The sequence below is a fragment of the Vanessa atalanta genome, chromosome 13 (genome assembly GCF_905147765.1).
Source record: "Vanessa atalanta chromosome 13, ilVanAtal1.2, whole genome shotgun sequence".
NCBI lineage: Eukaryota > Metazoa > Arthropoda > Insecta > Lepidoptera > Nymphalidae > Vanessa > Vanessa atalanta.
This window is the reverse complement of record NC_061883.1, coordinates 782,484-795,521: the sequence shown is the minus strand read 5'-3', so window position 1 is coordinate 795,521 and position 13,038 is coordinate 782,484. Positions and strand designations below refer to the sequence as shown.

The following is a 13,038-nucleotide window of genomic DNA, read 5'->3' as shown; positions in this document are numbered from 1 at the left end:
AGACTGACGTTTGCGGGTATACTACCACTGGTTACCACTACTACTATACGTGGTAGTAGTAACCAGTGCTTACGCAGCAAACATACGAGAAAGGCGGTAGTCCGATATGGACACTTCTAATGCCGTCAACATCTACCCACAAACGTCAGTCTCGTGAACAAGACATTCGTAGATAATGTCGAAATATGGAGCTCCACCAAATAAAAATTAAAAAATGGTAAATATCCCGTTTTAAATACTGTTAATAATAAAAATAACCATGTTAATTTAAAATTTTCTTGAGATTGTCTGTCGTGGTTTAAATCAGTCACAACGATATCGTCATAATTATTTAATTGTAGTTGAAAGAGAAATATAAAATCATTACTCTAGTTAATATGTATATGTATATTTATAATACAAAAGGCCTAATGCTTATTCTTTACAAACAAAGTAAGTTTGGTTCTTCAATAGAACGTTTGTATGTGTTCAAATGAATTGAGTTCACGCTAACGCAAACATTGCATGTCTGAATATTACAACTTCCATACGAAGCAGATACGTTGCGATTACGTACCTTCACAGATAAGTACTTTAAAGATACATTTGTCCTGGAAGAGAATCGGGATCTTTGTCCTAAAGAGGATTGAGGATTCATGTTTGCAAAATGCAAACTTTTATGCAGCCTATACCAACCAAATAGGATTAAAAGCAGGCGAATAAAGATTATTCCAATTCGAATCATAAAATTCAATTAATCTTAGATAAGAAGTTAAACCGTTGTTGGGTTATTTAATCAGTTTAATCTGCATCGTTCATTACATAATAATACGTAAACTAATCCTCTAAAATTAAATTAACCCAAGTCAACCATAATTAAGGGAAGTTCAGGGTCGATTTATCTCAATCCCTTAAACACACTCGGGCTTTGTTCGTTTTTACCCCTTATTCATTCACTAAACTTTAAGGTTAAAAGTAGTTGTTAAAATAATTTATCTTATATAAGCAAGTTAATCGTTAAATACTTTTATGTTACATTTGAGCAACATCTTCGCAGTGAAACGATGCCTCCAGGCAGTTAACAAGTTCAAGTGAAATATCATCCCTGGTTCCGTGGGAACTGATTGATTTTTTTTGGGACGAAGTTCTTTTATGCGGCTTAAATAATAGGTAACCAGAGACATCGTCGCGGAAGAAAAAATCGTTCCAAGGAACCATCTACTCTGTTTTTCTTTTTTGCTTTTAATCACAATTTTATTCTTTATCATTTATTAATTGTCAAGCGTTGTGAGTTTATTCCAATATGTCTGTTATTCAAAACATAATATACAATGAAAGAAACTTCGATCTAACCGCTTGTCACACGACAAATCTCTTTTCTACTATAAGTAACGCTTCTATAGAGTAAAGTAATTCATTGTGATACGTGTTCAATTATTGACGAATAAAAAATGGCTTTGTCTACGTCATTGTTTATCTGTATATCAGTCTGTCAAGCAATGTATGTATTGATTTTGAATAGGTCTGTAGTTGGTCTAGTAGTTTTCGATCTAGAGTGTATTTTATTGAATTTAATAGCAAGATAACAGTATGGTTATCATAAAATTATCTGTATACGTTTATTTGTTTGTTTATTTGAATCTATTTATAGTTCAGAGTTTATACAATATTAAATTTATTTTATTAATCTTGGTTTAAAATACTACTAGAAAATAGCAAAAGAAGAAATCCAAGAAATTGAATAATTATCGTAAGTAATTGAACTTCTCAGAAAGTTGAAAACGGTGTTTATTAATCAAAGTTTTTACAATATCGGTTAAAATCTATAAAAACTTTTTATAGCCAGAAATAAAAATAATTATAACGATTAATAGCTAAACTCAATGATTAATAATATAAGTAACTGGATCGTAAATATCTCACGACTATGAAGATAAATAGATCGACTGACGTATAGAGGATATTGTTATTCGTGCAGATTGACAGATTTTTAGGATTCAGTAATTCATACAGCTCTTGCAGAAAGTTTCAATGGAAGGGTACAATGCAAGCTCCTCTGCGTGGCAATCAGTGCTTAAACCAATTTTGAATATTGCAAGTGTAACATCATTACAGGAATAAGGAACAAAATAATGGACAGTTTTTTTTTGTCATGTAGGCGAGCCAATAGGTGACCTAGTAGTCATCACCTCCTATAGACTGGTGCTGTAAGAAATATTAACAATTTCCTACATCGCCAATGCGTCACCAAACTAGGGAACTAAGATGTTATTTCCCTTGTGTCTGTAGTACCACTGGCTCACTCACCCTTCAAACCGGGACACAATGATACTGCGTACTGCTGTTTAGCAGTTAACGGTAAAATGTCTGACGAATGGCTGGTACTTATCCAGACGAGCTTGCATAGATCCCTACCACCGAATTATTTACCAATTCATGTCTTATACTTACATGGCCCGTCTCATTACTTGCTTTAGTATAATAATGAGATTCTCCTATGAGTTTTCGTCCTACTTTATAATATTTGTATATAAATATTCTGTATGTAACTGAACTGGTCCTAAACAGTTCGATCGATTTCTATGATTTTTTGTGTGTATTTGAGTTTCTGTGTGACTTAATACATGTCAATTTGGAATGGGCTAATCTATTTATAAATACTTTGCCCGTTTACAAGAATGATCAAAGTACAGTTCAGTACATTTTCCTCCTCAATTTATCAAAAGATATTCTGTTGTTTTTTGATTTATAGCTATTGAAGGGTTTTATTAATGAAAAAAGTAAAAAAAAATATGTTCGAAATAAATACAAATATATTTTCCACAAAGTTTCTGTAATGGTCGAAACTCGACTACGGGTTCGTCCGGCGTTAATTATAAACTGATATTAGATTTCACAGTATCTAATTCAGGGCACTATAAATCCTTTCATTGTATCATAGGTAAAAATAATTCAACTTAATAAAATTGATTACCTCATATTGGGTGCAGTTGAAGCAATGCCAGCAGCAGCTTTCGCCCTCTACGTACTGCTTGGCTTGACCAAGCTCGCATTCCGCACTGCAGACCGATTCAGGCGGTCTACGTTCTCCCCATTTGAATTGAATTTCTAGGTAACGAAAAAAACAAATGTTAAAAAATAATCCAAAAATGATACGCAGTACGACGTTTCAAAAAAATTGAACCAATGCATCTCGTCTCTCTCTTAATATACTTTTGTGAAAATATCGAGCCAAAATGTACGAGCAAATACGTATGAAAATTAGAATTACAAAGATAAATAAATATAAATATTTTGACAACATCACGTACATTACTCTGATCCCAATGTAAGTAGCTAAAGCACTTGTGTTATGGAAAATCAGAAGTAACGACAACGGTACCACAAATACCCAGACCCAAGACAACATAGAAAATTAATGAAATTTTTCTACATCGACTCGGCCGGGAATCGAACCCGGGACCTCAGAGTAGCGTACCCATGAAACCCGGTGTACATACTACTTGACCACGGAGGTCGTCAAAGATGAGTTTCTATGCAAATGAAAATATTTAATTGAAGTGTTGGACTAAAAATTGTATTCACTTCAAAATATACAGCATGTTAAGTATACCTTACCATTACAATAAAATCTATATAATATACCATGAATACTAGCTATAATCATGGTCAGGATTAGTGATGGGCATTGACTGGGTTGGTATCATTCATACAACAATTATATCCTACAAATTTTCAGTTTAACAAGTTGTTTTTATTCTTCCAGTACCAATAATACCTATGAGGTGGTCAATTTATTTATCTTCCTTTTTATTTCACACACTACTATATTATATAATGTTATAGGTTGTGTGTGTGTGTGTTTTATTATAGACAGTTCTGTCTCTTTATTTGTCTATTATAGCATTATTTTTTCTCTAATAAGTTTCCTGGTACTGCGTTTTAGCAATTAGACGGCCTTTGTCATCGTAATTTTTTTTATTTGGTGAAATTTAAAATATTATATTATTATTGTAGGTTGTAAATAGTTGGATATTATTTTCAGTATTTTGTATTCCATTCCATTCGAAATTAGGTTAAGAAATGGACTCAGTCACAATTTTGGGGGATGAATTACAGCGAGTTCATAAATCATAATCAAATCTTGTCCAATACCTGTTCGCTCGACAACATTTCTAAGTTGCTTTGGGTGATTGAACTATGAAATATCGTAGGGAATTGTTCAGTTAGAACGAAATGTCTGAAATCTTCAATTTGTAAAATGTTATACCTTATAACTCTATAAACGTTAATCAGAAATAAATTTTTCGAGAAATTTGTTGAAAAATCATTGTTCATTTTAATTCTGAACATGAGAGTGGTGATATTTCTGCACGTTTACGACACTATAAGAACCTTTTAATTTATGATGCTCGTACAAGATTCCTAAGTGACGAAAAGGCCATTAACCTTAGGATTTAAAATGGTAAGTCTCTTTTGCTTGTTACATTGTCTCACTCAAATTCAAACGCTGGAACAAAAACAATACTCAGTATTGCTGTTTTGTAGAATTTGTGATGGTAATTAATCGAGACAATAATTGAGACAAGTCAAGACAAGAGAAGATACAAACCCTCGTCATTGAGTCAATGATGAGAGTGATAAGAATGTCAAAAAAATATCTTTTTATATATGAATTCTCTGTATGTGTGTACGAGTATGTGACTCCTCTTAAGCGGCTGCACCGATTTTGATGATTTATTTGTGTGTATTTAAATTGGAGCTTAAAAACTTATTTCACCAGTATAAACCAAAAAAGGGCAACTTGTTATATAAGGAAGGAGAATCCTTACCATTCACATGCAGCTGCAATTCTCCATCCAGGTATTGTCCAACCTTAACCCAATGATACACTCCTCTCGACACTTGCTTGAAGTGCAATATATTATATCTTGCTGGACCATCTCCGTTCACGTCAAAATGGAACTCGTCTCCGCTAAGACCTAGAAAATATACAATTATAATTTAAAATTCATTCTATTCTTGTAGACTTATCGGTGATAATATATACCTTAGTTGTAAAAGTAATAGTTTTATAGTTAAACCCCATAAAAAAAAAAAACTAGTTTTTATAGAATACAAAATATCGCGTGTAAGCTGAAAATCAATCAAATTCAAAATATATTTTATTGTGGTAAACTTTTACAAGCACGTTTTATTTAACTTAAAGCTAGCACCGGTTCGGAATGTAGATTCTACCGAGAAGAATAGACAAGAAACTCAGTAGTTGCTGTTTATTATTGAGGCGTATTCCTGGAGGAACTCCGCAACACTAAGCAAGTCATGATCGTCTTAAAATGCATTGTCATCGGAACTGAACCAACTGTGGTTCTAATTTAGTTTACAAGATTTAAATAAACACAATCTCATCACCAAAAATTGCAAGTTATTTAAAAGCTTATAAAAAGTATCAGCTTATAAATATGCCAGTCCCGACTTAAAATGTCGTTCTTGGAACTTTCCTAAACATTACAAGATTATTTTTTTTTTAAATTAACATGGTTATTTTTAATACTAACAGTATTTAAAACGGGATATTTACTATGTTTTTTATTTATTTGGTGGAGCTCGATATTTCGACATTATGTACGAATGTCTTGTTCACGAGACTGACGTTTGCGGGTTGTGGATGTTTTTCCAAATCTTTCCGTGCCTTTGTGTATCTATATTTAATTTGAATTTATTTTTTAATTATATCGACTTGCATATTTTTACCAGACAATATCACAATTTAAGTCTGAAGATTGTTATTTTTGTTTTAAATTAAAAAGTAATTTGAATTGAGTATCTTACTCCAAGAATGCAGAGCAATGTGTTAACGTAAATACTAAGGCACGGTATTTGATAAGTACGAAGAACTTTGTGGTCATTTTATGACCTAGTATTTTTATATGAGCTCAATCAAGGAAGACCATAAATCTCCTGACTTCATTGCCTATAACTCTAGCCGCTTCTGAGTAGGACTGATTTTATAGGTTGTAAAAGTTAACAAGTGTTGTTACCATCCCGTAACTACCTGAAGTAGTGAAATTAACGCGTGTTGTAATTAAATAGATTAAGTAAGAAAAACTTATTTTTAATGCGATATATTTTACCAAAATATTTGCACATGGGCAATACACAATAGCTATTTCTTACACGGTCAATGCATTGCTAAATACATAAACCAAGACGGTACGTCCCCTGTGCTTCCAATTATATCTCGCTAATCCTTTAAACCAGAATTCAACAAACCGCTAAATAATCAGTCACTCATGGATAAAGACCGAAGATATTTGTTTAGTGCGTAGCCCTGCGTTAAGATAACCTTATAAAAAATTCTTCTGTACTTGAGTCTGTCACTGAAATCCTCTTAAACGGCTGGACTGATTTTAATTTTTTTTCGTTGTGTTTATCCTTGGGTGAATTAGGGTTGACCCATAAAATAAATAGATTTCTTTTTTTCATCGGCGGGCGACTAGTATATAAAAATTTCTTTTATAAAAATCGACTACTTAAAATCTCTTCTTACTAATATTGATAGAAAATTGCAGTTTGATTATAAAAGAGTCGGAAAAACCAAGAAAATCAAGCGAAGGATAGCTACAAACAAAGAATGCAGAATTGAAGAACTTTAAAGTCACGGGAGTGTAAACTTTCAAACACTGGGCTAGTATTGAGGAATTCTTGGCAGAGCAATCCAATATATTTTTAAAGGCTGGCCAGCCAATGATAGAACTCGGCATCTACAGAATTATTAGATGGACCGACGAACGATTTTAAATTATTTCTAACCATTCTTACCATTAAAACGTCGTCGACAATAATAATAATAGTTTTTGTTTTGTTACTTTTTGAGATGTAATCGAAATGAAAACCTTGTTTAATATTGTCCATAAGTAAATATGTACTTTGATTTTGATTTGGTAACAAAGGTAACAAATGCAAATGTTCCACTGCTGGATTAAGTAGTCGTCTCCCTTTTAAGCTTAATGTTTTGGAACTTATTCTACCACGATACTCCAATGGGAGATACACATGTGACAGATTTCAGTGAAATTAGACATGAGCAGGTTTCCTCAAGATTTCTGTCACAACTGAGCAGGGGTCGAATTAAAAAAACCCTAAATAAAAACATGAAAATTCTGTCATACTTTCTTGGATTTGAACGTGCAGACACCAGTTAAGATTTCCATGTTCTAATCACTAGGCTACATGTTGTTCTATCACTAGGATCTATATATAATTAGGACGTACCAGTGAAATTTACTTTTCTCAAATACCGCAGGAGGTCAGAGCCGCTTGCAGGTCGCATGGCGTCGCAGAGACCATGCCTTCCACCGCATACTTCGACATGCATATCCCTGCAACAAATAAGAAACCGATTAAACTCTATGTATGTATGCAGACACACTTTAGTATTGACAATGTAAATAGTAAGTAGTCTTATTTTTGTCGATTATTTTAGGGACTTTCGTAGATCGGAAATATCGCAGTATTCTTTCAGGAATTCGTTCACTAAAATTAGGTATAAGAAGAGATTTCGATAATACGACCTGGAGTGTTTAGATCAAGTCCTTACCGAAAGGTTAAAACCCAGGCCAGGCCATTCAGTACCTCTGAATTTTCATGTGCTTAATTAGTGTTTATAATTCATCTTGTTTATAATGCATCTCGTACTCAACGTTAATAACATCGTGAGGAAACCTACACGTGTCGGATGTAAAGCTTCCAAATTATCGTCAATGTTGGTAATATTCATTACTATTCTTGTTTTACTTTATAACATAAAGCAATAGTTTCTGGCAGTTAATTTGAGCGAATTAAAAACAATGACTTAATACATTGTTTTATTATGCTTTCAAATAATAATTTTAATTTTGATGTTTATTTAATTGTTTTCATGAATAGAGAGAAGGTCTACGAATAGCTGTGTGATATTCACGGGGAGTTAGTTGTGTAATTAAAATAAGTACACGGTATCCAAGAGAGAGTCATCAATCGTGATGTCTGGCTGCGAAGTCTCAAAAGGCAAATTAGTCAATTAGTATAGACCTCACACAATACCCTTTAGGAATAGATCGCAATTATAACTATTTATATCTTCAATCTTTGGTCATTTGATCAGCATATTTCGATAATATATTTAGTGTTTCACTTTTAAAAATAATGCTTAATAAATTACTAAATATTCGACGCGCGAATTTGGAAATATCCTAATATTACCAGTAAAATCGATTACAGTCTAAAAGATTCTATAGAAAAAATTCTAAATTTATCTTTTGATGAATATTCCTCGACGGCGGCAACGGCGTGAGGAAAATTTCAAGTGGCCCTTCCGGCCTTTCTCGTTCTGTACATAGCATAACAGGACCTTTTTTCATAAATTTTAAAATCAATTTAAGTTTATCAAATTAAGTTCGAATCACAGATGTTACAAAATGTATACAAAGTGAGGTGAGCAAGTGTCCGGATGTCGATATTACTGAGTAATATTTGTAGTTGCCGACGTTCATTAGCACGAATAAAGATGAAAATTCAGTAGTGTAGTTCGAAATCATCGGTTAAGATTCACATCTTTTTACCACTTACGACATCATATAAGTATTTATACTAATTAAATAAAAAAAAATAATACGAGAAGTGCCTTGGAACACGTGGATAGAAGGTTGCTTTTGTTATATATAAAATAACAGATACAAGGAAATAAATTAACAACGTACGAAAAAAAAATTACTACGATAAAGTTCTTATTTAAAATCCCGTGTATTAAAACAATAACAAAAAAAAGTTTAAATAATTTTATACAAGAGAGTGAGAGAAAGGTGGTCTGAAGGGGGTAATAAAGCTTTAACGCATTTTCCTTACGTGACAACTCCTGCCAGTTCATACTATAAGTTGCGTAAAAGAACTTCGTTCCAATAATTTTAAAATTCATAGAATATCAAGATGTTCTGAGCCTTCTATTGAGCAAAAAAATGAAATAGTCTATGCAGATCTTGAGCTGGTTTTTGTTGTTAGCGAATATTGCTGTTCTAAATATTGGCTAAATCTTCAAAATACGTGTAAAATTGTGTGTGAACGATGTTTATACACTTAGTAACTTTATATAGGAAAGCTAACCGATAACCTACTTAGTTTCCTCTTCCGGTACTTCTCAAGTCTGGTTATTTTATTTTCCGAACCGTTGGCAGTTTTTAGTTTTAAAATTTTAGTCTTAATGTTAGCCTATACATGTCCCACCGCTAGGTAAGGAGTCGTCAATATTTTGAGGTGAAAGTTTTGGAACTTCCAACAATCTACTCCAATGGGAACTGACGGATACACAACACGTCCACTTCCAACAGCAGTAGCTGTTTAACCCGCAACAAACAGATTCACGCGTTCTACCGCTGGGTTATCTCGGTATTTACATTGTTTATCTATAAATAAAGGCTCAAAGTTTCGTTGTCTTAGATTTTCGCGATTATTACACATTGAAATAAAACTAGTTTTTTAACGGATTTAATCGCGTATATTATATACGGGCAGACAGTCTGCCCGTGACCACGAACACTGCAAAGTGCTCGAAACGTCGGGATGTTAAAATAAAATAATTAATATACGCGATTAAATCCGTTAAAAAACTAGTTTTATTTCAAGGCTCAAAGTTTTAATAAAAGATATAAAATAAAGAATATAGACGAATTACAAATATAACAAATCAACTGGATACACCTAAAAGATTTCACATAGAAATGCATGTCAATTATAGGTATAATTTTCATCATGTTTAATGTTTTAATCGCGTGTCCTATTATATTTGTGTTCGCAAAGACGTTGTCATCGATGGATTATCGGCGACGGGTCGCTTGTACAATCGTCATGTCAATTTAATACCTCTTTAATGTTCGTGATTAACGTCGCGTGAGAAACACGACTCTGAGCTTAAGAAGGATATCGATTCTCGATTAGTATCATATCCTGGATATAACTTACAATCACAACAAACTATCAATATATATATATATATGGAAGTAGAGCTTTGTGCAAGTTCATCTGAGTAGGTCATACATTCTACTGCCAAGCAGCAATACTTAGCATTATTGTGTTGCGGTTTGAAGATAACAGAACATAGCATCTTTGCACCCAAGGTTGGTTGTAAGGAGTGGTTAAAATTGAAAAAAAAAATGTCACTGTGGCTTTGTGCAAGCCCGTCTGGGTAGGATCACTCCACCACCACCATCAGACCACTCATCAGATATTCTACCGCCAAAGAGCAGTACTCAGTATTGTAGTGTTCCGATTTGAAGGGTGAGTGAGCCAGTGTAGCTGCAGACACAAGGGACGTATCATCTTAGTTCCCAAGGTTGGTGGCGCATTGGTGATGTAAGGAATGGTTAATATTTCTTACAACGCCATTGTCTATGGGCGGTGGTGACCACTTACCATCACAAAAAAAATTGCCACTTTTGATGAAATATTAAAGTGGATGTTAGAAGTTAAGTGGAAGAGTATTGTAACACGGTGTTAGCTTTACATTTAATTCACAGTGCAACATGACGAATGAGATGAGAAAGCACTTTTGGCTTTTATGAGCCTATTTGAATAAATAATATTTTGATTTTGACTATAAATATCAAAATCAAATATAGCTGAGTTAATAGTAAAATGCAGGCAATACATAAATCTATGGTTACACTTGCTTCGATTGGAATACGCTTTACACGAATTTGGATTATTTCAATAAATAAATAAATTTTATTATAATCTGTAACAAAATAATTAAAACGATAAAGACTTAATGTTTCGTTGAATTGGTCGCTGTGCTACTTAAAATAATTTTCCTTATAAAACATTAACGACAAAAGACGTGTTAGTTTAAGCCTTCAAAATCCTCACCCTTTCACGCACGCAGTGATAACACAGTGGCATGAACAACTGTTTGTTCTACCCGAAATAGTTTCGACCGTAATTAACGTGTGAATTTCACATCAGGCAAAGTAGTCATGTTAAATGCCTTGCGGTGAATTTAGTGATTGTAATTCTGAGGCTCGAATATATTAAATTTGATCGCATTTTAGTCTGGACTTGAATAGATTTGGTACATTGTTGTATGCTTTGTAATTTTTGTTTAGTTGCTGTTCACTAACACAATTGAAATATAATTTACTACTTAACACGATAAATTAAAACGATCCTTGAAATAGATAACTGTATTGAGAGACAAAATAACATAAAATTTTTAAACACTTTATGTTTTTATCTTGGGTTCTGGCCAGCGCGATTCAGAATTGAGACTCTTTTGGTTAACGCCATCTACTGACAAATCGCATAACTAACTTAACCGAACAGTTGCATTATATTATCCGATTGTATGTTGTTCTCGTGGATAAGGTTAAGTAGTTTAATATTATTAATTTTAAAAGTGTTAAATATTAATTAGTAATGGGTCGTATATTGAAACCTAGTAAGAATGAAACCGCAAGTGTGTGCGCAATCTGATTCATTGTGTGATGAGACTGCAAAGCGCAGATTAATAGAAGAATAAAACGTACTGTATGTTGTGGTTTAAGTTTTACTTATACTGGTTTAGTAGTAAGGCACTACAAATAAAATGTTTCTTAATTTTTAGTAAAGATTGTATTTTTATTACTGGTTTTCAAATAAGGAACAAAAAAGGTCCGGTTCGATTGTTTTTTATTTCGTAAGAAAATAATTCTAAATTCAAAAGGGCTAAAATAATTTAATAATCATAGTCCGGTATAAATATTATAATAATACTAACAGCATTCCCTCGTTAAATATTTTACAAAAAAAATATTGGGATCATTAATCAACATTTAGCACCAAAACGTGTAAGACAGAAGTATTCGCTCGGTAAAAACTGCTACAAAAAGGTTACTTTAAATCTTGAAATGGGTTAAGGGATCTCTCATCTCAGAAAGTAAGAAGAGGTCGAATTACGTAGAAAAAGGGTTACCTTCTGACTAAATACCTTTCATTTTTAAGATAAAAGTAATTTACAACACCCCTGTGAAATTGAACATTTTTTGGTTTATTTTTGGAACAGTTTATAGCATTTAATTGCTTCCTTATTTCATATTCTCAAAATTACTTAATCAATATCGTTGTAATTATATTAAATTGTTTACAATCCGTTCTACATGATTTAAAGACGATGAAATATTGTGACTTTATGTGTGTGAGACAAATCAAAATCAAAATATTCGGAATGTAGATATACCGAGAAGAACCGCCAAGAAATTCAGTAGTTACTCGATATGTGTAATATCAAATGGTCATTTTATTTATTTAATTAATGATTATCCAACAAAAGATACATATTCTTAAGATTAAACAATATTAGATTTACAATTGTGCACCTTCAATTATAGGAGGCCAGAGCATGATTTTTTTAGTATTTTGTTTAAATATTTAGGTTTCACTTTTGACTGATGATATTTGTATCATTTAAATATTATTTTTAGGAATACGTACTTGGACATTGACAGGATTCTTTGAATTCACAATTGTGCTTTTAAAAGGGTGTGTTGAGTAAGGTTACCCGGATATCATGCAATAGTAACTTGAGAGGGTTCACTATGACTTTTTCGGTTGAGTGGATTTTACAAAGAATCACGTTAGTACTTCAACAAATCATATGGTTACAAGTAAACCAACAAAATAATACTCAAATATCGTCGATAATCTGTCTGTGGAATCGGCTTTTTATGGAGCTCACACTCTGTACTACTAAAAACATAATGTTAGGATGCATGTATTTTAAATTATTATCGGCAAAATTTCTTTGATCTTGTAAATTAGTAAACAAATTATAATATCGACTCAAACCTTATAATAACGACGCGTAATTGCTTAGAGCACCTGATTTATTTTAAAGCTATTTTATTACAAGGAAACAATCAAATCGGAAGTTGGTAAGTAAATTAGTTGTGTGTTGTACCAAGACTAATTTGTAGTGCTGATATGATGTTAACCATAGTATTGAAGCTATTATATTAGAATACTTTACATACTTTTCTCATAGAACCATCCAAA

The 13,038-nt window shown here is 32.6% G+C and overlaps 1 protein-coding gene across 1 annotated transcript in view; it reads right to left on the bottom strand.

Annotated features, from left to right (window-relative positions):
* The window catches only part of LOC125068285 (metabotropic glutamate receptor 2-like), an 86,057-nt gene that overhangs the window by 18,288 nt on the left and 54,731 nt on the right, over nt 1-13,038 (bottom strand). Inside the window, exons 8-10 of the mRNA XM_047677389.1 lie at nt 7,255-7,361; nt 4,812-4,961; nt 2,954-3,087 (exon numbers count right to left, since the gene is read on the bottom strand). Of these exons, the coding sequence (XP_047533345.1) occupies nt 2,954-3,087; nt 4,812-4,961; nt 7,255-7,361 (391 nt within the window). The remainder of the gene's footprint in view (nt 1-2,953; nt 3,088-4,811; nt 4,962-7,254; nt 7,362-13,038) is intronic.